The sequence below is a fragment of the Mandrillus leucophaeus genome, unplaced genomic scaffold, assembly GCF_000951045.1.
Source record: "Mandrillus leucophaeus isolate KB7577 unplaced genomic scaffold, Mleu.le_1.0 Scaffold130, whole genome shotgun sequence".
Lineage (NCBI taxonomy): Eukaryota > Metazoa > Chordata > Mammalia > Primates > Cercopithecidae > Mandrillus > Mandrillus leucophaeus.
In genome coordinates, this window is record NW_012101255.1 from 1,960,625 (window position 1) to 1,984,718 (window position 24,094).

The following is a 24,094-nucleotide window of genomic DNA, read 5'->3' on the forward strand; positions in this document are numbered from 1 at the left end:
ACATTAGATTGGAACTGGGCAGTTTTCTGCAAATGGCCATAAGATATGTACATCAGAACTGTGCAAGAGTATACGCAGGTGCAAAAGTGTGCGTGTGTGATGACTCAAGCATGTGCCCATGTAGACATGCATGCCTGCACATGCACACAGAAACAAGGAATGGTCAGTAGATACCAAAAAATGACACAGGCTTAGAAACAGCTACTGCTTGTTTAACTCTGGAGTATTCAATGGGGGCCCCATTCATATGGGCCACGCTCTCAAAGCAGCCCTCTGGAGTTGTGTGGTGAACAGCTCAGCCTAGTCATCACTCTTCAACAATGAAGTCTGGCGTAACTGCTTATCAGGCAGCCGAGTATGTACCGTGGTTAAGAGGTGGGCTCTGGAAGGAGTGCTTCTGAGTTCAAGTCTCAGCTCTATTAGCTGAAAAACCTTGGGTAAATTAGTCAATGTCCCTGTTCTTCAGTTGTTTCCTCATCTGTAATGTGGGAACAGTAATAATATGTAATCTCACAGGGTGGGTTAAAGTAAATCAATACATGGAAAGTCCCAGTGCCTGGGTCCTAGAAAGTACTCCATAAATGATGGCTTTAACAAAAAGCTGAGCTCTGGTAGACAGGAAGTAAGAGTAGATATCTTCCCCCAAACAGGTGCCACTTTATAAAAATCCTAGGTACCTATTTCTAAACACTAGAAGAAAAAAAATCTGCCTTAAGATTATATTGTCTATAAGAATAAGGATTCTGGAATTAGTGAAACATAATGAGATTTTAATTACAAATGTCTTTTAATAAACCACATCTATTAAACAGCAAACAGTAGCTAGAAATGAAGATGTACTTGATTTAACTGACATTAAATGAGACCATAAGAGGAAAATCTTTTTAAAGAAAAAGAGGAAAAAAAATATTGGGTATGCGCTGGTAGTGCATACCCTTTTACACCCCTTTTACACTGAGGTGTAAAAGGGACATCCCTCTGTCAGAAACCAAGCTGCCCCTCAGTAATTACATGACCTGTTTCCTTACAGTATCAGCAGGCTACCAGACCTGCACCACTGCCTTCACCACAAACTGCTCTTCACTCTGGTACCTCACAAGCACATAATCCAAGACCAAGAGGAAACTGCTAGTCTCACTCATTGCACGGATGGAAAAACTACGTGACCCAGATAATGGCGGCCAAGCTGGCATCAAAATTTACGTCTCCTGACTTCCAGGCCAATATTCTTTGCATCACAGGAAGCTTGCTCCCATTTCTAAAAGGATTTCCTGTCCTATGACACCAGCACAGGGGTGATTCAATTCATGGGAGCACACTGCTGGCACTGAGATGAGGTATGATGAAATGAGCTATTGGTATATTCTCTAGAAAGGCAGCATATTAAAAAACAAACAAACAAACAAACAAAAACACCACACCAGCACTACAGGCAAGATTACTAGGGAGAAAACACTGCCTCGCCATGCTGTCTATGATGTTACAGGGTTTGACTGAGGAGTCACTATCAGAAGGGCAGAAGGGTGCAGTGGTAAGAATATTCACAGTCTGACAGTTTAGTGCTGGCCTCCCTGTGTCTGAAGATCTTTGGGAGACCAGCTAACTTTATTCATCTGTATAATTAAGGGCATTAGCTGATGCTCCCTGAACTCTCCAGCTTTAAACAAAGGACACCTTTGATTCCACAGGAGTCTCCGCAATGAGAAGAAACATTTCTAGGTTCTGGTGGAAGCAAAAAGAAAGTATCTTCACTGAATTTGAGAAAAATTGGGGTTTTCCCAGGAAAGGAAGCATTCAAGCCAAAACTAAACCAAGACAGAATGAAAATACCTTGGGCTAAACCAAATACCATGAACACTGTACTGAGGAAGATGGTACCATCTTGGGAGAGCCGCCACTTTGTTTTGCTGGCTTATTTTTAATTTTCCAGGAGCCATCTGTTCCATGACACACAGGGGTACTTACTGGAAAGCTGCTTCTGGAGCTGCCGCACCAAGGCGGCCGTCTGCTGCTGCTGCTGGGTCTGCTGCAAGCCTTGCCTGGGAAACTGTAATGGCGACAGGAGAAAGGACAGAAATCATTCCATGGTGCCAATCACAGACAAGAACAGAGACTAACTTGTAGGGCCACTCTGTAAGGTACTTCTCAACACTTCATGAAAAAAGGGCCATGACCAGTGTGTGTGGATTAATTTTCATCTACACCTTGTTGTACCTCTGGTGAGCATCAGAAGTACCCCATCTATTCAGGAACCCACACTCCAGGTTATTAGTTGGCATTTATTTGAAGAGCCCCAATGAAGAACTCCACACTACAGACGTAGCTCAGCAGTTCAAAGATCCTGGTCATCTCACCCTTTACCAGCTAGCTCATGAGGATCACGATATTAATATTGGCAAAATGAAAGCTCTCTGGTTGGAAGATTTGTTCAAGGACTACAGGCTGTGCCTTGCACGAATGGGAGAAAAGAATCTGGTGAGGCAGAGTGGTGCCCTAGGACTGGGGCTCATTTGGGACTATACCCTCCCCATGTGATGGAGGATGAAGGTTCGCTAATCCCACCCTCAGAGCCAAGGCCTGGGCAGGATGAGTGAGGCACTAACTTTAAGAAAGTGCTAATTCCCAGGGCCATGCAAATACAGGCTCTGTAGCAAGAATCAGGTTAGAGGCATAATATAGGCGGCCACATGCCCTGATTCTATCCACTAAGTTCATGCAAGAAATTGTGGTTATTCCAAAGGGGAAAAAAATCAGCATCTACTAGAAGCAAAATTACTTTTGGTTAGAATCACTGGTAGTGCCAATTTACCTTTTTATCTTAATCTTCAAATTTCAGACTATCGTTTTCTCCCTTTTCTTTCTTTCCCTTCTCTCCTCCTGGTCTGTCACTGGCATAAAGGAGGCGTTCTGACACAGGCACATACATCAGCACTGTGCTGGCTGTTTCCCATGTGCCCACCCTCCGTGTGCTCACCAGGCTGCCTGTGTGGAGAGCATCAACAAGGCTGGCCCCTCTGCCCTCCGACTTCTCGGTGGGCAGGGGGTGCTCCCAGGAGACTGGAGCACAGGAGCACAGTGAGGCTGGGAGGGAGCAGAGGGAAGTTTTGTTTTTGCCAATTTTCCTCCATGAGAATCTCTGCTGGCTGGATGCGCCCCACTCCAGGAAGGTTGCAGCTCCGGTCAGGTACCCTCCCCACCTCTCTCCCCTTCTTGTCCCACTGGGATTAGGGGCAGTCAGTGAGTGCGCCATCACCCATGGCTGGTTTTCCATACCTTTGTAATTCGTCTTTTGAAAAAGACTCCTCAGTTACCTAACGCAAGTACAACATCTATTTCCTCCTCAGAGCTTGCCAAGAATAGCCCAGGATTATAAGTACAGTTGCCAGATTTAGCAAATAAAAATACAGCATGTCCAGTTAAATGTGAATTTCAAATAAACAACGTTTTAGTTCCAAGCATGTCCCAAATATTGCACATGATAAATACTACATTTGGTGTAAGTATATTCCATGCAGTACTTGGGATATACACTGACATGTTATTCGTTGTTTACTTGAAACTCAAATTTAACTGGGAGCCATGTATTTTATCTGGCAATCCTATCTTATCCTCTATTTAGAGGGCATTACCAAGTTGATACTTTTAAAACTGAATATTTGGCATGACAGCTGGTTCAACTGTTTCTCTCCCACCAGACAGTGAGTGACTGAAGGACAAGGGCTTGGCCTATCTACTGATGTATCTGTAGTGTCCAGCCCTGCCAGGCACACAGCAGGTACTCAGTAGCAACTGATGGAATGACTAATTCTAAGAGCCTTCAATTCCCACAACTTTCCTAATAACAAGAAAGATCCACAAAACTAATGAACTATTTCCTCCACCAATGTTACTATTTTCCCCAATACAAATTAGAGAAGCAGCAGCTTGCCATTTTATTCCATTGCCCAAATCAAGAGTAAAAAATAAAAATCTTTCATTTATATGGAAATGTTAGTAAAGTAAGTATTCTTTTCTATTCAGTAGTTTTTATGCTTGGGGAAACTACCTTATTTATTTAACAAAACCTTATATTGTACTATCAGGTACTATTCCAGACTTTCTATGTGTCTATTAGCATATTTAATGCTGACTCAGCTGTAACTGTCCTCAATCTCTTATCCAAAGTCCTAAGACAGATATGTGCTTTGGAATCTGAACATATGCAGTTTACTAAGAAACATTCCTAATATGCAGACCAGGCAAAATGTAGGACAGCACTCCATAATCAAGCATATTACATTTCTGTAGCAAGCACATGAATAATTATATCAGGTAGGATAAATGAAAAGAGCCTCACGTCTATTCAGGTCAGCTTTTGCCACCAATGAGTTCATGTCAAATTTTCCTGTTCACTTCTGACTGGTTAAGACATTTCACTGCAGTAAACACATTTAAAATCTACTTTTAGCAATTCTGGAGTATATATTATTAACTATAGTTACCTTGCTATGCATTAGATCAACAAAACTTATTCCTCCTGTCTAAATGAAACTTTGGACCCTCTGACCAAACACTACATTCCCCTCAAGGCTATCCATGATTGAAAATATCAACTTCCAAATATTAACTTATTCGGAAATAATTACAGATTCTAAAAGGCTGTCTATAAAGATGTTTAAGCTGATTGAATAGCACATTGGGGTACATGGTGTATAAACATTCAACATTTATTCTTTCAACAAACACGTAGCTGCCTTCTTTATGTTCATTTAAAGCCTACTTCAAATAGAGTATTTCACAGAATAAAACACTATGTGGTTGCCTCAGATACTACACTTTGCAGAGCCTAGGCAGTAATGTCTACACGTGTGTGCGTGTGTGTGTTGGGGAGTGCAAGGTGGTCTGAGGGTGGCTTAAGAGGCAGTACATAGTCAGAGGGCCTCAAATTGTGATCCAGGGATTCCTGGGAGAGGTCCCCAAGACTCTATCAGGTTACCTGCAAGCTCAAAACCATTTTCAAAATAATACTAAGACATTATCTGCTTTTTTCACTTATTTTCTGATGCACATACATTACAGCTTTCCAGAGCCTACATAACATGTGCTATTACAACAAATCAAATGTTCTCTATTAAACCAGACATTGAAGAAATTTTCAAAAATGTAAAACAGGCCAGGCACAGTGAGTCACACCTGTAATCCCAGCACTCTGAGAGGCCAAGGAGAGCAGACAGCTTGAGCCTCGGAGTTAGAGACCAGCCTGGGCAACATGGCAAATCGCCATCTCTACAAAAAATTATGAAAATTAGCCAGGCATGGTGGTGCATGCCTGTAGTTCCAGCTACTTGGGAGGCTGATGTGGGAGGATCACTGGAGCCCAGGAGGTCAAGGCTGCAGTGAGCCGTGATTATACCACTGCATTCCAGCCTGGGTAACAAAGAAAGACCCTGTCTCAAAAAAAAGTAAAACCATGTCATTCTCAAATAACTTTATTTTGAAACATATGCCTATTTTTCATAAAAGCATGCTACTTTCAGTAACATGAGTTTATCTTTAGGTACTAAACATAACAATATTTGGTATTAACAATATTTTTGATTTCTAACATGGTAAATATTGATACAGAAAAGCTCTTTGGGTCTGCAATAATTTTTGAACATGAAGGGATTCTGAGGCCAAGAAATTTGACCAACTTCCTTAAACTGACCAGAAATACATGGTCTATGTCTACAATCGTCTTACAGTGTTTCACCACATCTGCTTCCTCTTAAGGCCTCTGAATACAAATTTTAACTTGCTTTCACCTGTACATGCACAGGCACTAGGCCCCAGATGCAATTTCTCTGGGCTCTGGAGCACCTGCCACCAGGAGACGAGGGCTGCCTCCAACATCCTACAGAAGCCTCACCACTGAGCATTTCAATTCAAAATGTACCCCTCCTGTGAAGAACTGAACCCTGTATGTGGCTGAGGAAGCACAAAATCACTGGCAGAAATTGAAAGGATTATCCTCCTGGGACTCCTTTCTAAACTTCCTGAATTAGAATTTCTGTAGCTAATGTGCTAGAAATCTGAATTTCAAAATGGCTCCCCCAGGTGGTTCATGTGCTTGGTGAGATTTTGGAATCATCACTGCAGTGGGAGTTGAATTTTTAATTTACCAAAACAGGTCAATAAATAGGTTCAGTGAGGTGTAACTAGAGGTCCCCCAAATCATAATCTATGTACGTTTTGCATTCCCTGTTCAAATGTGAGAAATGAAGTGGAAAAGATTCTTTTGGCCCATATCCATACAGGAGATGATCTCTCCCCTCTGTGCCTTTGCAGATGTTCATCCCTTCTCCTGGAATACACTTCCTCCCCACTTCGTTCCACTCTACCCTTCCCATAGATCTACTCATCCTTCGAAGATCAGCTGAAGTTATCATCCATTCCCTCATGCATTTAAAGAGTGAATCACTGCTTTTGTACCCTTAGTACTGTGTAAATGCCTCTATTAGCAAACATGGTTTAACATGATAATTGCTTCTCTCTCAAGGATTCTGGATTTTTATTTCTCAGAGGCAGAAGCCGTGTCATGCTCCTGCTGTAACCACAAGACCAAATAGCCAGCTTAATACCGTCAGGTGTGACTAATCAACATGGCATACCCACTCTCCAGGAAATACCATTGTTTGCTGAATTAAAAAAAAAAAAAAAAACGCAAAAAACAAAAACAAAAATGTATTTACTGTAGTTCCCAGGTACTTGGAAGGCTGAGGTGGAAGGATCACTTGAGCCTAAGAGTTTGAGGCTGCAGTGAGCCATGATCACACCACTGCACCCCAGCCTGGCTGACAGAGTGAGACTAAATTAAAATTAAAATTCTGAAAATGTCTTTTGATGTATTTTTACTTTTATTCAATAACATTTACTTCTTCTGCTCAATCACAGCAGAGGTAAAAATGTGCTGCTAATTAGTAATTTCTATTTAAATAAACATCACTTAAATATTTTTTGTCTTAAAACTTGAGCTTGCCCCATCAGCAGAAGCATATACTGACAAGATCAGCCACAGGACTGATGCAGTGATGGACCTGCTGATGCTCAGATGGTCTGGACACCTTGCCTCCTGAATTGTGTTTTTCCTTTCTTAAGGATAATGTGTGATTTTAACAAAGGTTTTTTTCATTGCTTTGACATCCAACAAATGAGTCATTCAACAAATATTTATCAAAATCCAGGCAATCTTCTGGGTTCCAAGGGCACCAAACTGAGTAAAATATATCCCTTCCCTTATGACAGTTATGAGGTTTTTGTTGTGACCACTCCATTTGTTAGCAAAAGAACAAAGCAGCAAGGCAACATTTATTTTAAAACTGTACTACCAACTGACAGACTCCACAGATTCCTCCGATGAATGAAGCATGGTCGTCCATCAGTACAAGCGGCAGCGGAGGAACAACAATGTATAGGGGCCTCCACCGAGCACCTGGGAAAAACTTGTGCATGCACTCAGCTACATCTCCACCCTCACAGGGCAGCACACTCTCAGTCTACACTCTCAGACAGGGCTAGCAGCTGATGTGTTTCAGAATTTGTTGTGTGTTTATTTTCAAGGTAACTAGTAACTTGCATAGAGTCATCTTTTTTTATTTTGAGGCAGAGTTTTGCTCTGTTGCTCAGGTTACAGTGCAGTGGCACGATCTCGGCTCACTGCAAGCTCCGCCTCCCGGGTTCACGCCATTCTCCTGCCTCAGCCTCCCAAGTAGCTGCGACTACAGGCGCCCACCATCACGCCCGGCTAATTTTTTGTATTTTTAGTAGAGACGGAGTTTCACCGTGTTAGCCAGGATGGTCTCTATCTCCTGACCTCGTGATCCGCCCGCCTCGGCCTCCCAAAGTGCTGGGATTACAGGCGTGAGCCACCGTGTCCGGCAGAGTCATCTTTTTAAATCTGTACACAGTTTAGTAAGAAAAAAGTACTATATCAAATATATTGGCTATGCAGTTACCAGAAATCTCCTGATATTTCTTCCCCAACCTCTTTCTATAAATGGTACTTCTTCTTTTCCTTCCAAAAGAAAAAAAAATTTCCAAATTCATGCAAAGGAAGGCAACGTTGCTCAATGTTCTCTGGACCTAATTTCTTCCACTTCAAAAGGAGAATCATATTATCTGTACATGCTACTTCCTAATTCCAGAGGCAGTTTGAAAAAATATCTCAACTTCTCTGAATGGAACAAATGAATTTCTTGAGGAAGAGTAAAGGACAATTTCACAAGTGATCACTGACTAAAATTTAATATAATTAAGTAACGATTGCTACCATTATGCATATTTTTAAAAGGCAAATATTCAATATAATATGAAACGGACCCAAGGATCGGGCGCTGTGAAAAGCCAACTATTTAAAGCTTTCTGTTAGCATATTTTTTTAAGTCACCAAACTAAGACAACACGAGTTTAAGATGAAAGGAAATGACGCAGTAGGATGTTGTCGACATTATTCTCTTAACACCGGAAGGAGTTTTAAAGAAAAGATCATGGTCTGTCAACATATTTAGTTAAGAGTTAATTTAATCATAACAACACATAAGGATTAAAAATATTTTTCTAGTCAAGAACTATAATTTAGGCCAAAATCAGACATGCCAAATATATTTTCCCAGCAAGGGCACCATGTCTTCATTTCCAGATGTTTTTCCTTCACAGAATATAAGCAACTTAAGTAAGTAAATGACAACGCAGGCATTGATATTAAGTCCAGGCCAGATTTAATTTGTAAACATAGGCTTTTCTTAGTCCTTCTTGCTCTTTTCACAGAAAAACTGTTTTCTGGTGACATGTTTTAAAGAAGCACTCATTTCTGTCCTGAGTCACTTTTTACAAGTTGTTAACTTCTTACTAAGTTTTTAAAGTGATTTTTTACAGCCAAAACCAAGGGATGATCATTGTCCCACACATCCCAGCTGATGCCGTCAATGAGCAAAGAGATGAACAAAATAGTCAAAAAGCAATGAATTCATTCTGCACATGTACCCCAGAATTTAAAGTATAAAAAAAAAAAATAACTGGGCATGGTGGTAGGCACCTATAATCCCAGCTACTCGGGAGGCTGAGGCAGAAGAATTGCTTCAACCAGGGAGGCGGAGGTTTCAGTGAGCCGAGATCACACCACTGCACTCCAGCCTGGGTGACAGAGGAAGACTCCGTCTCAAAATATATCTATATATATATTTTATGATCTCCTAGAATGCATTAAAATAGAATGGACTTGTGCAAAAGCTAAAAAAAAGAACTAGTTCTGTTCCTCTTACAACAGCAACAAAAGAACAAAAAATATATATTTTCATTAATTCTAAACAAAATTTGAATTCCAACTCTAAAAAAAATTAACATTCAATTTTCTTTTCGTTTCAAAAAAAAAAAAAAGAGCAATGAATCAAATCCTACTGCCTTCAACATCTGCCACATTCAGCCTCCTCCATCAAGGTTTCCCAAACTTCTCTCACCTTCTGACCTTGTATTATTTCAGTTGAATTATGTTCCCTAAAAAAGACATGTTGGAGTCCTAACACCCAGTATCTCGGAATGTGACCTTATTTAGAAACAGGGTCTTTACAGTGGTAATCAAGCTGAAATTAGGTAATTAGGATGGGACCTAAACCAATATGACTGATGTCCTTATAAAAAGTGGAAATTTATAAGGACTGGTGTCCTTATAAAAAGTAGACATGTATATGCACAGTGAGAATGCCTGTGAAGGTGAAGGCAAAGCTCAGGGTGCTGCTTCTACGGGCTGAGCGATGTCAAAGAGTCCCAGCAAGCCACCAAAAGCTGGAGGAGAGGCATGGAACAGATTCTCTCTCACAGTCCTCAGAGGAAACCAACTCTGCAGACACCTTGATCTTGGGCCTCTGGTCTCCAAAACAGACAATACATTTCTGTTGTTGAAGACATCTAGTCTGTGTACTTTGTTAGGGAGCTCTAGCAAACTAATACAATGCTTTCAGCTCTTCTATCAAAAATTCAGCAACTGTAAACCACTTTCCACAGGCAGTGCTGCCATTGAGCCACTTCCTATGATTCTAAGTCCTCTAGTGGCAGGAAGCGATGTTTCACCAGCATGCTCTATAACATCTGGCAGGGTGCTGGTCTCTACCACACATACCATGACTGCAATGACTTCTGCACTACCCTAAGAAAAAAGCATTTATAGAATTCAACTGTGAATGTCATCAGATAGCAGCAGGACAAGTCATGGGATGGGTGGCAATGTGTTACCATTACCACTTCTGCTTTGATACAGCATGAATCAGAACTCCAAAACAGGAAGAGTTCACTTATCTTCAACAGCTACCTTACCACCCTCTTCTCTAACAAAGAAAAAAACAAAGAATAGATAGCTTTGGCTGCTACCAAGAACTGAATCTGCTGGAGATGTTTATAAAATATAAATAAATATATTTATAATACATATAATATATCTTAGTGGAACTATTAAAAGAAAAATACCAAAAGATAAAAGGAAATATAAAATTTTTCTTGCCAGGCATGGTGGCTCACGCCTATAATCTCAGCACTTTGGGAGGCCCAGGCAGGTGGATCACCTGAGGTCAGGAGTTCAAGAGGCCTGGCCAACATAGTGAAACCCCATCTCTACTAAAAATACAAAAATTAGCCGAGTGTGATGATGGTGCGTGCCTGTAATCTCAGTTTCTTGGGAGGCTGAGGCACAAGAACTGCTGGAACCCGGGAAGTGGAGGTTGCAGTGAGCCAAGATTGCGCCACTGCACTCCAGCCTGGGCGAGAGAGCAACACTGTCTCCAAAACAAACAAACAAACAAACAACAACAAAAAAAAACAAAATAAAAAAACACAGCAAAGCACAGGAAGAAGCATGACTGGAAAACTGGTGACAAAGAAATTTGGGGAAGAGGTATGTGGATGAACCTGAGTGGTTGAAAACTGTTAAGATATTTGTATCCCATGTGAGTGCTCACCAATGGATGACCTCAGCAGAGGAAGATTTTAATAATCAAGTGGATAGGATGACCCATCCTATGGACACCACTCAGCCTCTTTCCCCAGCCACCCCTGTCATTCCCCAATGGGCCCATGAACAAAGTGGCCACGGTGGCAGGGATGGAGGTTACGCACAGGCTCAGCAACATGGACTTCCACTCACAAAAGATGACCTGGCTACGGCCACCACTGAGTGCCCAATTTGCCAACAGCAGAGACCAATACTGAGCCCACGATATGCCACCATTCCTCAGGATGATCAGCCAGCTACATGGTGGCAGGTTGATTATATTGGACTTCTTCCATCATGGAAATGGCAGAGGTTTGTCCTCACTGGAAGACACTTACTCTGGATGTGGGTTTGCCTATCCTGAATGCAACGCGTCTGCCAAGACTACCATCCATGGACTCACAGAACACCTTATCCACCATCATGGTATTCCACACAGCACTGCCTCTGACTAAGGCATTGACTTTATAGCTAAAGAAGTGCAGCAGTGGGCTCACGCTCATGGAATTCACTGGTCTTACCATGTTCCCCATCATCCTGAAGCAGCTGGATTGATAGAATGATGGAATGGCCTTTTGCAGTTACAATTACAATGCCAACTAGGTGACAATACTTTGCAGGGCTGGGGCAAAGTTCTCCAGAAGGCCATGTATGCTGGGAATCAGCATCCAATATATAGTACTGTTTCTCCCATAGCCAGGATTCACAAGTCCAGGAATTAAGGGGTGGAAGTGGAAGTGGCACCACTCACCATCACCCCTAGTGATCCACTAGCAAAATTTTTGCTTCCTGTTCCCGCAACATTATGTTCTGCTGGCCTAGAGGTCTTAGTTTCAGAGGGAGGAACACTGCCACTAGGAATGCAATGATTCCATTAAACTGGAAGTTAAGATTGCCACCTGGACACCTTGGGCTCCTCCTGCCTTTAAGCCAACAGGCTAAGAAGGGAGTTACAGTGTTGGCTGAGGTGACTGACCTAGACTATCAAGATGAAATCAGTCTACTACTTCACAACGGAGGTAAGGAAGAGTATTCATGGAATATAGGAGATCCATAAGGGCGTCTCTTAGTGTTACCATGCTCTGTGATTAAGATCAATGGGAAACTACAACAGCTCAATCCAGACAGGACTACAAATGATCCAGACCCCTCAGGAATGAAGGTTTGGGTCACTCAACCAGGAAAAAAAAAAAAACAACCTGCTGAGGTGCTTGCTGAAGGCAAAGGGAAAACAGAATGGGTAGTAGAAGAAGGTAGTCATCAATACTGGCTATGACCACGTGACCAGTGGCAGAAAAGAGGACTGTAACTGTCATGAGCACTTCCTCCTTTTGTTAAAAACATGTTTGTGCAGCTGTACACTTGTACTATCTTAATTTTATTTCCTTTTCCTTTATCATGTGACACAGGATTTACTGACTTCATATCAGCATTTAAGTATTGTTAACTTTATATAATGGTATTTGGGTTGGGAATTAGTGCGTTTTCGGTTGTACGAAGGACAGTTGTATTATGTTAGCTGTAAATTATGACCTTACTATTGTCTTTATTTGAAGATTATGTCTGATCTCAGGAGATGTGTATGGGCTCAAGATGACAAGGGGTGGGCTTGTGATGGTTAATACTGAGTGTCAACTTGATTAGATTGAAGGATGCAAAGTATTGTTCCTGGGTGTGTCTGAGGGTATTGCCCAAGGAGATTAACATTTGAGTCACCGGGCTGGGGAAGGCAGACCCACCCTTAATCTGGTGGGCACCATCTAATCAGCTGCCAGCGAATATAAAGCAGGCAGAAAAATATGAACAGGAGAGACCAGCCTAGCCTCCCAGCCTACATCTTTCTCCCGTATTGGATGCTTCCTGCCCTCAAACACTGGACTCCCACGTTCTTCAGTTTTGGAACTCGGAGTGGCTCTACTTGCTCCTCAGCCTGCAGATGGCCTATTGTGGGACCTTGTGGTTGTGTGAGTTAATACTTAACAAATTCCCCTTTATATATATGTATCTATTCCATGAGTTCTGTCCTTCTAGAGAACCCTAATACATATACCAACTGCTAAATGCAGAAACATAAGAGTTAGAAAATCACCATTTTGTACCCATTACAGAGTAAGAACTAGTGCTTGGTAGTATAACAGGGCAACAATGGTTTACAATAATTTACTATATGTCACAAAATCACTGAAAGAGTAGAAATGGAATACAAAGAAGCACAAAGCAATACAAAGTAATGCAAAGAAATGAGAAATGCTTGAGGCGATGGGTACCCCAGCTACCCCGATTTGATTATACATTGAAAGCTTGTATCGAAATCTCACCTGTACCACATATGTACAAATATTATGTATCCATAATTAAAAATAAAAGAATTAAAACTTAAAAAAAGAAAATAATTTTTCCACAGCCATACTAAAAATGAATTTAGGCAAGAATAATTTAATAGATGCTAACAGTAGTGTGTGAAGATTTGATGATTAATGACAGATTTATCAAACTATTCTCATAAATTATTAATTACAAAGGGAAAATAATAAGTTCACAGTGGGGAGATCTATCAGACACAAGACACACAAAAGGATTAAAGTAACATCACCAACAATGTATATCCTAATGCCATACACTGAAAAGGACACAATGGCACCTCTAATATTGTTGCCAAAAGTGTATAATCTGAATCTAATCATGATTAACCTAGGCAGATAAATCTAATTGAGTAGCATTCTACAAAATAAACATTCCATACACCCTAAAAATGTCAACTTCATGAAGACAAAAAGGCAGATTTGGAGTTGGTCTAGATGAAGGTGAGTAAAAAGACATGAAAGCTAAATGCAAAATGTGATGATCCTGAACTAGGGGGGAAAAATCAATGCAATAAAGAGCATTAATTAGTCTACTTGCAAAAGAGTTATAGGTTATAAAGCATTGTAGTTATGTTCAGTTTCCTAATTTTAATAATAATACCCAGTTTTTAGAAGAGAATATCCTTGTTCTTGGAAACAAGAACAAGCTAAAGTACTTAGGGGTAAAGAGGCACATGTAAATGGCGGTAGGTGGGGAGAGTGAAAGAATAATAAAGCAAATGTGACAAAATGTTAAGAATTAGTAAATCTGGGAAAAGGGCTTGGGGAAATTATTTGTACTATTCTTGCAACTTTTCTGTCGTTTGAAATTATTTCAAAAGAAAAAGTTATATCTTGTTCTTGTATGGGACACTAGACTCAGTTAACAGTGTTGCATCCTTCTACAACATTTGCTAAGTAACAGTCGGCCAGTTCCTGCTGATACACATCAGATAAGTAGGCAGTCAGTGCAGTTTTACATACTACCTCTACTTTAAAAAGGTTTTCTGAAGTAGATTGCAATAAATGTCACAAACATATATATGTCATAAACATACATATATATATATATTTTAATCAGAGCTGGAAAAACTAGATCCATAATTAAAAAGTATTAACTTAAAAATTAAAAGAATTAACTTAAAAATGGGGAAGAGGCCGGGTGTGGTGGCTCACGCCTGTAATCCCAGCACTTTGGGAGGCCAAGGAGGATGGATCACCTGAGGTCATGAATTCAAGACCACAGTCTGGCCAACATGGTGAAACCCCATCTCTACTAAAATTACAAAAATTAGCTGGGCATGGTGACAGGTTCCTGTAATCCCAGCTATTTGGGAGACTGAGGCAGGAGAATTGCTTGAACCCAGGAGGCGGAGGTTGCAGTGAGCTGAGATCGCACCACTGCACTCCAGCTTGAGTGACAAAGTGAGATTCTGTCTTAAAAGAAAAAAAAAAAAAGAAAAGAAAAGAAAGAAAGAAAAAAGGGCTGGGGTGTGGGGGGCATGGAACAAACTGGCTCAGGCAGAATTTGTTAAATGTACTATGGATACCCTATTCCAGTGGACCATGTTCTGGTCAATAAGTTGTCCGATTTGGACATAGTTCTTTAACCACTTAATTCTACTCTGATCCCTCCTCATGTACTATGGCTACACCGTGTTGTTCCCCCTTTTCTACAAGTTGTGAAACCATTCAGTTTAAAAATCCTGTGCTGAAGGCAGTCTACACTAATGTTTCCCAAAATGTGAGACGTGCGCTAAGCCAGCTCGCCATAGGTAGGGCTCATTCATGCAATTCACATTGCTCAGTTGAATGGAGATTCCCTTCTAAATTCTTTTTGTATTTACTTTCACAGGTATTTCCAATATGTGGCAAGTGATAATAATTACAGATGGTAGTGATAAAATGCTTCTTTGAAAAATACATTTATTTAAGCAAATAGAATAAGATGACAGTTTAAAAAAGTAATTAATGAAACAGGAATATGGCATCGCAAAAGTAAATGCTGTTGAAAATGACTAAGGTTTAGAAAACTTTGATGGCTATACATAACGTAACTTTTTTTTTTTCTTTTGAGACAGAATCTCACTCTGTCACCCAAGCTGGAGTGCAGTGGTGCGATCTCAGCTCACTGCAACCTCCGCCTCCCAGGTTCAAGCAATTCTCCTGCCTCAGCCTCCCAAATAGCTGGGATTACAGGCGCCTGTCACCACGCCCATATGAAGCTAGATAAGTGAACTATCCGACTGTGAGTTACATGAAAATTCTTGCAGCAAGTGCTAACTAACTGAAAAACAATTTCTTATTGAAGATAATAGATAATATTTTAGAAAGCACACCCATGGTTTTTGAGATTATAGTAAAAAAGTACAGTAAGATAACCTTTTAAACATACACAGTAAATCATCATTTTAACATTGTTTAGGAAAAAAAGCGTCTCTATGTAAAAATTTTTGTCTGTGGAATAGTCTAAACAACGTTGAAGAAGAATAATGGTATAACCTACTGAATCCCAAATATTTACTTGTATCTTCCTATGAAAATAAATATACCAGCTACAACGACAACAAAATTCTGGTACAGTTCTAGGAAAAAATTGCTAGGGTATGTTTAGGCTATGTTGATTCTTAACAATCTTATGAACATGAAGAATGCAATCTGCCTTTAAAGAAGAAACCCACATGTCTGATTCCAAAACACCAGGCCTTACCAAGGGCTGCTGGGGCTGCATTGCTTGGAGACCAAGGGTCTGACTCTGCGGCTGCGAGGACTGCTGGGGCTGGGGAGGCTGCTGGGGCTGGGGCTGCTGGGGCTGCTGCAACTGGAAAGAGGGTAAAAAGGTTATACACTTAAAAGAAGCTAACAGCACTGCTGAATCTGTTTCCCCCATATACCTTTTATCTTTTTATGTTGTAGTAAAAACAATATATACCTGCCTGCTGCATCTCTACTCTGCTGAACCTCATTCATCCTTTTGAGGGCAAGACCTAAACATGCTCATCCATGAAGCCTTCTAGGACCACCCCAACCCCATAGATCTCTTCCTGTGGCAGTCAGTATTGCTGTCTATACCATGCTGCGCTGTCTGGGGCCATCCTTTCTGCTTACTGTTTTAATCCTTTCATGTTATTTGTCCTTCCACATGTTTTATCCCTTCTTACACTACAGGTTGGACAGGGACTGCTCAGTAGTAATCTTCTCATTCCTTATGATATCTGGCAGAATTCTTATAGCTCCCCCCCTCCCCAAAAGGAAGATGCAGACTAGTTGCCATGAGACCTTCTGGAATAATTTACATCATAAATTCAGAAATCATGTCAGTAACAGGGTTGGCTCAAACACACAGCTCTTGGGAAATGCTTCCAAGTCACAGAAGAAGCACAGACCAGACATCCACCAGGTGGGACACAGAGGAGAGAAAAATATTAATAGTTGTTTTGTCTCAATGACCTTTAAAATTTCCTCCACTCAAACACTTCATCCTGATAATGATGACAGTCTAGACATTTCTTCATCTTTTGCACTTTTCTAACTTGGTTTGCATACTATCCCCTCAATTATTGGTCTTCTTTACAGCCAAGTAATAAATAGTTATTGCCATATGGCATTTCTCATTAAGTGACAACACTCATGGATCTGGAATCCTAGCAGAGGTCTGGGGAGCATGATCCCAACAAGAACAATGCAAGTTGGACCAAAATCACAATGATTGCAGTATGATTCTCCAGTTAGTCCTCTAGAATCTCTTCTAAGAAAAACTAATGCAACTTCATCATTATTAACCTTTTCCTTTACAGAGGTGGCCAGTCACCAAAAAAGAAGTACAAAGTATAATCCTGATGTAGAAGCAAATCACTTATCTCCAGGGAAGAATGTGTTGATGATGAAAAAATTACCAGAAGGACATATTATGTTAATTAGGATAAAAAGTACACATGGTTCAATAAGAAAAGGCTTTCCATATTTGCAGCCTTGAAAAACACCAACACAAGATTTAAAACTGGTAGGTAAACAATGTGGTAACTTTCCTCAGTGATTTGGAAATGAGAAATTCTAAACTAGAGCAAAATATAAATTATCAATCCTAAAAAATTCTGAAACATAGCCTCAGATCTTAGAAAAAATGATTTAAGAAAGTGAGTACTAATAGTTATATTAATAATATTAGCCATAACATTAATCGTAAAATTATCAAATGAGTGGTTTACTTGAATATTCTTATTTAATCCTTTCTACACATTTAAGAGATAGGTACTACAAATATTTTCATGACAAAACAGGATTAGAGGGCTTTTACCATTGGAAACAACATCTGTACAATGATTGAGATTACTATCTGTAGGCCATACTCTCCTAATTGGTGTTATGAATTTTGTGATATAACTTTTTTCTTTTACATTTTTAACAGGTCACAAATTGGGATGGAACTAATGACATCTTACTACATCTTACTACTAATGGCATCTTATAATTGGGAAGCCCAGTTCCAGAGTATGTGTTGGCTTTTGCCTGTTACCTGGGCACTACCAACCAGAATTGTGTGGATCACACTAAATTCAGACTCAAACCCACCTGAGCTTGTGGTTCAAATGCTCAGGGGAGATATTTGTTTCTCCCCTCTATCCAGTCTCAAGGATAAGACAAGCTCCTTTGTGTCCCTTTCTGCATGGCAGGTTTGCTTCTCACTGACCTCATACTGAGATGAGAGTACAGCCCTTGGGCACTCCAGCTGTAGTAGACTCCTCATTTTTGGTGTTCTGTTGTTAGTAGTATATAAAGTAAGAGTGTATCTCAAGTTGGACTACTGATAAGATTACAGCCCACTGTACAGTCTCCTTAGGAAATCTCCAATCCAATAACATAGGACAAGCTTGTTAATATTAAAGACAAATGACACAGGTAAACAACATAATGGCCTATATTTTTTAAATAAGCAAGTCAGAAACAAGAATGTATTACAGAAGCTGGGTGTGGTGGCTCGTGCCTGTAATCCCAGCACTTTGAGAGGCCGAGGTGGGCGGATCACTTGAGGTCAGGGGTTTGAGACCAGTCTGGCCAACATGGTAAAATCCTGTCTCTACTAAAAACACAAAAAAAAATTAGCCGGGTGTGGTGGCAGGCGCCTGTAATCCCAGCTACTCAGGAGGCTGAGGCAGGAGAATCGCTTGAACCCAGGAGGCGGAGGTTGCAGTGAGCCGAGATCGCAACACTGCACTCCAGCCCGGGCAACAGAGGGAGCCTCCATCTCAAGAAAAAACAAAAATGTATCAAGGGCAAGAACCCTTTATCTAAGTGACTTAAAATGTACATCAAATAAGTGAATGACAGTTCTCTGGATTCTAACAGAGACAAGATGAAATATTCTTTGAAACAGTCTATGTTCCTCCCATTTCAGAGACTTATCAGACCAGAGGTGTTATAGAAATGTTTTTAGATTGCAGAATGCTCTAGGAATCTGGATGGCTCAGTTTTTTGTTTTCACATGTATGAAACTTTAAAAAAATTTGCATGGCTCCTACTTAAACAGAGGTTGGGTAAGCTGAGGCTAACTCTATAAAAGGCATCCATCTGCCCTCCCAAATCTTTGTGAAATGGGAAGAATGTTCTGCAAAACATACTCTTCTGCCCATAACCTGGTAGATACATGGAGAAAATAAAATTCTTGCCAAGTTGTAACTAAATTGTACCAATGTACCTAGCATCAAATACACAGGGCTCCTTAGAATTTGGCAACTGACGTCTACAGTGTTTTTCATTTTTTGACTGTTGCATATTTGCACTGTCTGAAGGATGATGGCATTGCCCTCATCTCCCTGCCCCATACCTGGAGGAGTCTCTGCTGCTGTCGAACTTGCGGCTGTCTGGGTCTCATGGCATCCTGAGGCAGGGGCACGGAGGGAAGGTTTGGATGTGCAGAAGTCAGCACAGCATCAATTCCCCCGCCCACCAGAGGGCTCTGCTGTAGAGCCTGATGGTTCAGTCTGGCAAAGAACAATGCAACCTGGTTCAGGCCCAAGCACAATGTCAAACTTTTAATCAGTGCTACCAGCACATTACATACACCACCCAAGAAACAATCAGTGCTCAATAATCCTTTGCACAATTCAAATAGACTAAAGCCCAGTGGTTAAAATAATAGATGTGACCACTTGAAAAAGGACAGCAAGCACATGACTTAAAGTAAAACTGCAGTCATGCAATAAATCACTTTTTAAACATTTAATAGTTTTTTGTTTAAAAAGAATATTAATTGAGCATTTACTTTGAAGCAGGCACTGTACAAAAGGGCTGAAATGTGTTACTTCATTTACTCCCCACCAGAGAGCCCTTTAAGGTCAGCAGTTTTGTTATCCCTACTTTAAAAATGAAAAGACAGAGCTAGAGGTAACTTATTAAGGCTACGTAGAAAGCAAATGGCATAGGTGGGATTTGAACCCAGAACTTTTGGGCTTTGAAGTTCAAGTTTGTGGGCCATGCTATGCTGCTATTTATTACAAAAATAGTACATACAATGCACATTTTCTAAATTATTATCCAAAATATCTATTTTCTCAAATGTGTTACTACCAACCTTGCCAACTTTCCAAAGAGTGGTTACTTGGAGTCATCATGCAGCCATTGATGATAACAGATGGGAGCTGTGCTGCTATCTACTAGATTGACACGTTTTACATGATACTTCTTGTAAGACAATACTATCAGCAGAACTTTCAACGATGGCTGCAATGTTTTCTCTCTGAGCTGTCCAATAAGATAGCGACTGGCCACAAGGACAAACTACACAATTTTGGGGTCTCAGTGCATAATGAAAACACAAGACTCCCTGATCAAAACTTAGTAAGAATTTCCACAGAGAAACTGCAGAGCATGAAGCCTTTTTAAACACAGGCCCTTCTAAACACAGTGCACGTCACGCACCACTGAAGCTAGTCCTGCTGGCCACATTTGGCTACCAATGAACACTTGAAATGTGACTAGTGTAACTGAGGAACTAAATTTTTAATTTTAAATAGTCTAAATTTAAATAGCCACAGGTGGTTGGCAGCTACTATAACAGACAGTGCAGTTATATGCTCTAAGGGATCTAATTAAACAAGAACAGAAAAAAGTCTACCATAATCCTGTTTTGCCAAACATCTCTGAGGTGGAAAAGGTAGAAACTAAGTTATAACAAAAATCTCATGTGCACTATGCACAATTAGTATTGGAATCATACATTTTATTGCTCCAATCAACATATTCTAGAAAGGCATTCCTAACAATATCAAGAGTTTTCTCTGTTAGATATGTTCAGAAAATTTTTAAAAGAGAAGAGGAAAAAAAAGAACACTGAAGCAAACACAGTATCATTTAAAGACTGTTACACTTATGTCTTGGAAGATATGGGTCAAAACTGTAGGGTTTTGAATGAAATGAACAAGATGGAGCATTCTTTATGTTGAACCTCTATCTGGATATTACTAAAACTGAGATGACAGAATGCAAATTATTTTCAAATGCGCAAGCTCATAAAAACAATGATAAAGTACCATGCCCTATAAGAAGCATAAGAAACCCAAGAATGTGACTGTTCATTATTGCCATCATCATTTCTACATGTATCACCTCTGAGAGCCAGTCAGGGGCTGCAGGTACGGCGAGGCCTGCTGCTGAACATAGCCACTCGGCTGCTGCTGAATCTGTCTGAGTCTTTCCATTAGCACAGGGTTGGAATGTGCGGCCGGATAGGCTCTGGAGTTATAGCTGGGAGACAAGACCACACTGCCAGCCTGCTGCTGCGATGTCTGCTGCAAAGGCATCTGTGTCCCGTACATTGTATAGCCCTGGGGCATGGTCTGCAGGTAGGCACAAGGGAAGAAGTCAATATTTCCATTTATCACCCAGCTTTCCCATCACTATGATATATGGGGCAAAAACAAACTCATGAGGACTCCCCTGAAATTCATTGTTTTCAAAGGTTCTCCTAACTCAAAATTTGAGGAGGACTACCCTGGATGTAGGGAATCTGGCCAGAAAAGCCACAGAACGATCTGGCTGTGTAATGATTCACCAGAAATGTCAACTTAAAAGAAAATGAATCCTCATTTAAACTGGCTTTTAAGATTAGCTGCTTATTTTTAGAGAAGGGCACGTTTCTGTATAGAAATAATCAGGCAAGCATCCATACCTTCAGTGCACAGATGACATCAATGTTCAACAGATCGCAAGTATCATTAGTATCATTTCCAAAATTAGTCAGAAAAGTTACCCATGCTCAAATGTAAATTAAAATAATGAAATACACTTTCCCAATACGTGACTACACCTCTCCAGGTCTGATAAATGTGTGTGTAGTAACTAACCAGTTCCAAAACCATAACAAAAAACTATCAATACCTTAGCCGGGAATAGTGCAATTGGTAACTGCTCTTTATCCTCTAGTACTGGTTGGACCTAGTTTGGCACTCTACCAATAATGTGAACACTTAATTTTCCTAATGAATATTAATATACAAGTACCTAGTTCTTTGTATATTGTCACCTTATGGAAAAGAGAAACCTGAAGTTCTGCTGAATCACTAGGTACAATTTATAGAACACAATGCTAATTAAGGTAGAACAACATTGCTCTTCAAATCCTCAAAGCACTACATTTTCAGGTAGTTTAATGTCTCTGACTTGGAAGACAGAGAAATGGATAATGCACTTCTAGCAGGCAGCATGAATGGATCCAGGCTAAAGGACTCAGTGCCTGTGTAGGCCAGTGTAGGCTTTTCTTTCAGCTGTGGACAGAGACTGAATTAGCAACCCAACTATCAACCTTGCCAACATCCCTGCATTCCTGATTCCCAGAAGGATAGGGTAAGAGTATACGAATACAGAAATAACAAAATTATTAGTAAAAGCAGCTCAAGATTTGCATTATACTGTGTATCAGGCACTACGTTAGTTCCATAGGTTGTCTTAAATCCTCACACCCTTCGTCTCTATTTTACAGAGAAGGAAACCAAAGCTCAGAGTAAGTAACTTACACAATGTCACACAGCTAGTAAGTTTCTAGGAACTGTGCCAAAGTCTGATTTCAAGCCCCGTTTTCTTCTTATTCTACCATGATTCCTCATTGATGCTATCTTTGAATATGACAATTTCAATTTATTTATTTATTTTGAGACAGGGTCTTGCTCTGTCGCCCAAGGCTGAAGTGCAGTGGTCCGATCACAGCTCACTGCAACCTCAACCTCACAGGCTCAAGCGATCCTCCACTTTAGCCTCCCGTGCAGCTGGGACTATAGGTGCATGCCACCACGCCTGGCTAATTTTTTAATTTTTATTTTCTTTTGTAGAGACTGGGTCTCACTATGTTACCCAGGCTGCTCTCAAATTCCGGGGCTCAAGCAATCCTCTCACCTTGGCCTCTCAAAGTGCAGATTATAGGCATGAGCCACTGAGTCCAGCCCAAATATGACACCTTCAAAACTGAATTACATCATTATACATTATAATATAAAAGAAGTAACTCTGGGATTGTTAAGTATTTCAATATCTACAATCATCACTAATAAAATGTTTGAATTTAGTTTTAAAGGATTTTCTAGAATGTTTTATGCTCCTTAATCAATCCTAAGACTTGTTCAACAATCCTGATAATGCTTTTCTGAAATGTCAATTACAATCTATACGTAGAAGAAGTAATCAAAGTCTAGACCATAGGGAGTTGATATATTCTATTTACTTAATTTCCCACCTCCAATAACGAGCTTTGAAAATCCTGTCAGTACCTATGAAGCAAATGTGGGTACCTGTGCTTGCTGCAGCCCTGGATATTGAGGGAGCTGAGGGGAGGGCCGTGCTTGTGCAGCAAAGAGAGCAGCCTGGTCCCCCGGCTGGCCCTGGAAAACAAAGCCAAAGCAAACTCTTGATCATAACAGCAAGGGCTTGATTTGAGCTTCTGGTTAATAATTCAAATAACCCACATCTAAGCTCATTATATGAATAAAGAACTCAAAGATTTTCAAAATGTATTAAATATTATTTCTCGTCAATTTCCTATGTGTGTTTAGACTGTTGAACTTATTCCCTCCAAGGAAGACTACAGATTTTCCCAATGATAACAAAGACATAAATACAAGCCTAAGTTATCAATGGTCTGTTCAGCAGAAGAGGCTGTCAGCTGGTTTCCAATACATGCCAGGGTATAAATGTCCCACTAAGTGTGAAATCTGGAACCACAGGGCTGCACCACACAGTGCCTATACAGGGAAGAGAACGTGTGGTACAGACACATGGTGGCATATACAATTTTTATGACTTTTTAATGAAGCTTCTTCACAGTGACCTACTAATTGCCTATTTAGCCAGATATTCAAGGAATACCTTCAGTACTTCCTATGACTCTAAAAATCAATGAGAATACAGTCAATAAATTTTGTAAGTTAATAGTAATTACTTGTAAGTAATATAATTCTAACCGACTACAATGCAAAATAAAACCAATTAACATCTGTTCAACAATCTTAATCTAATACATGTTTTGGCCCTAAGAAAACAAATATATTCACAAGAGCAGTTGTATGTGTGTTTTATGTTTTGGTGGCAGAAGTTACTCCATGGAAGCTTGCAGTAATAATCATAAAAAGAAGTCTAGTTTCCTACCACTCTGTTTTTTTCCAGGACTAATTGTAAAGAATGAGATTTATTATAGGATTATTTTACTACTGTCTTTAATAGAGAGTCTCATTTTTTAAAATGCTAAATTATAGTTGCATAAAGCTATTTT

At 40.2% G+C, this 24,094-nt stretch overlaps 1 protein-coding gene across 1 annotated transcript in view; it reads right to left on the minus strand.

Moving 5' to 3' along the window:
• The window catches only part of MED12L (mediator complex subunit 12-like), a 350,848-nt gene that overhangs the window by 12,453 nt on the left and 314,301 nt on the right, over positions 1-24,094 (minus strand). The window contains exons 38-42 of the mRNA XM_011972754.1: positions 23,118-23,207; positions 20,944-21,173; positions 19,163-19,319; positions 16,049-16,159; positions 1,966-2,047 (exon numbers count right to left, since the gene is read on the minus strand). Of these exons, the coding sequence (XP_011828144.1) occupies positions 1,966-2,047; positions 16,049-16,159; positions 19,163-19,319; positions 20,944-21,173; positions 23,118-23,207 (670 nt within the window). The remainder of the gene's footprint in view (positions 1-1,965; positions 2,048-16,048; positions 16,160-19,162; positions 19,320-20,943; positions 21,174-23,117; positions 23,208-24,094) is intronic.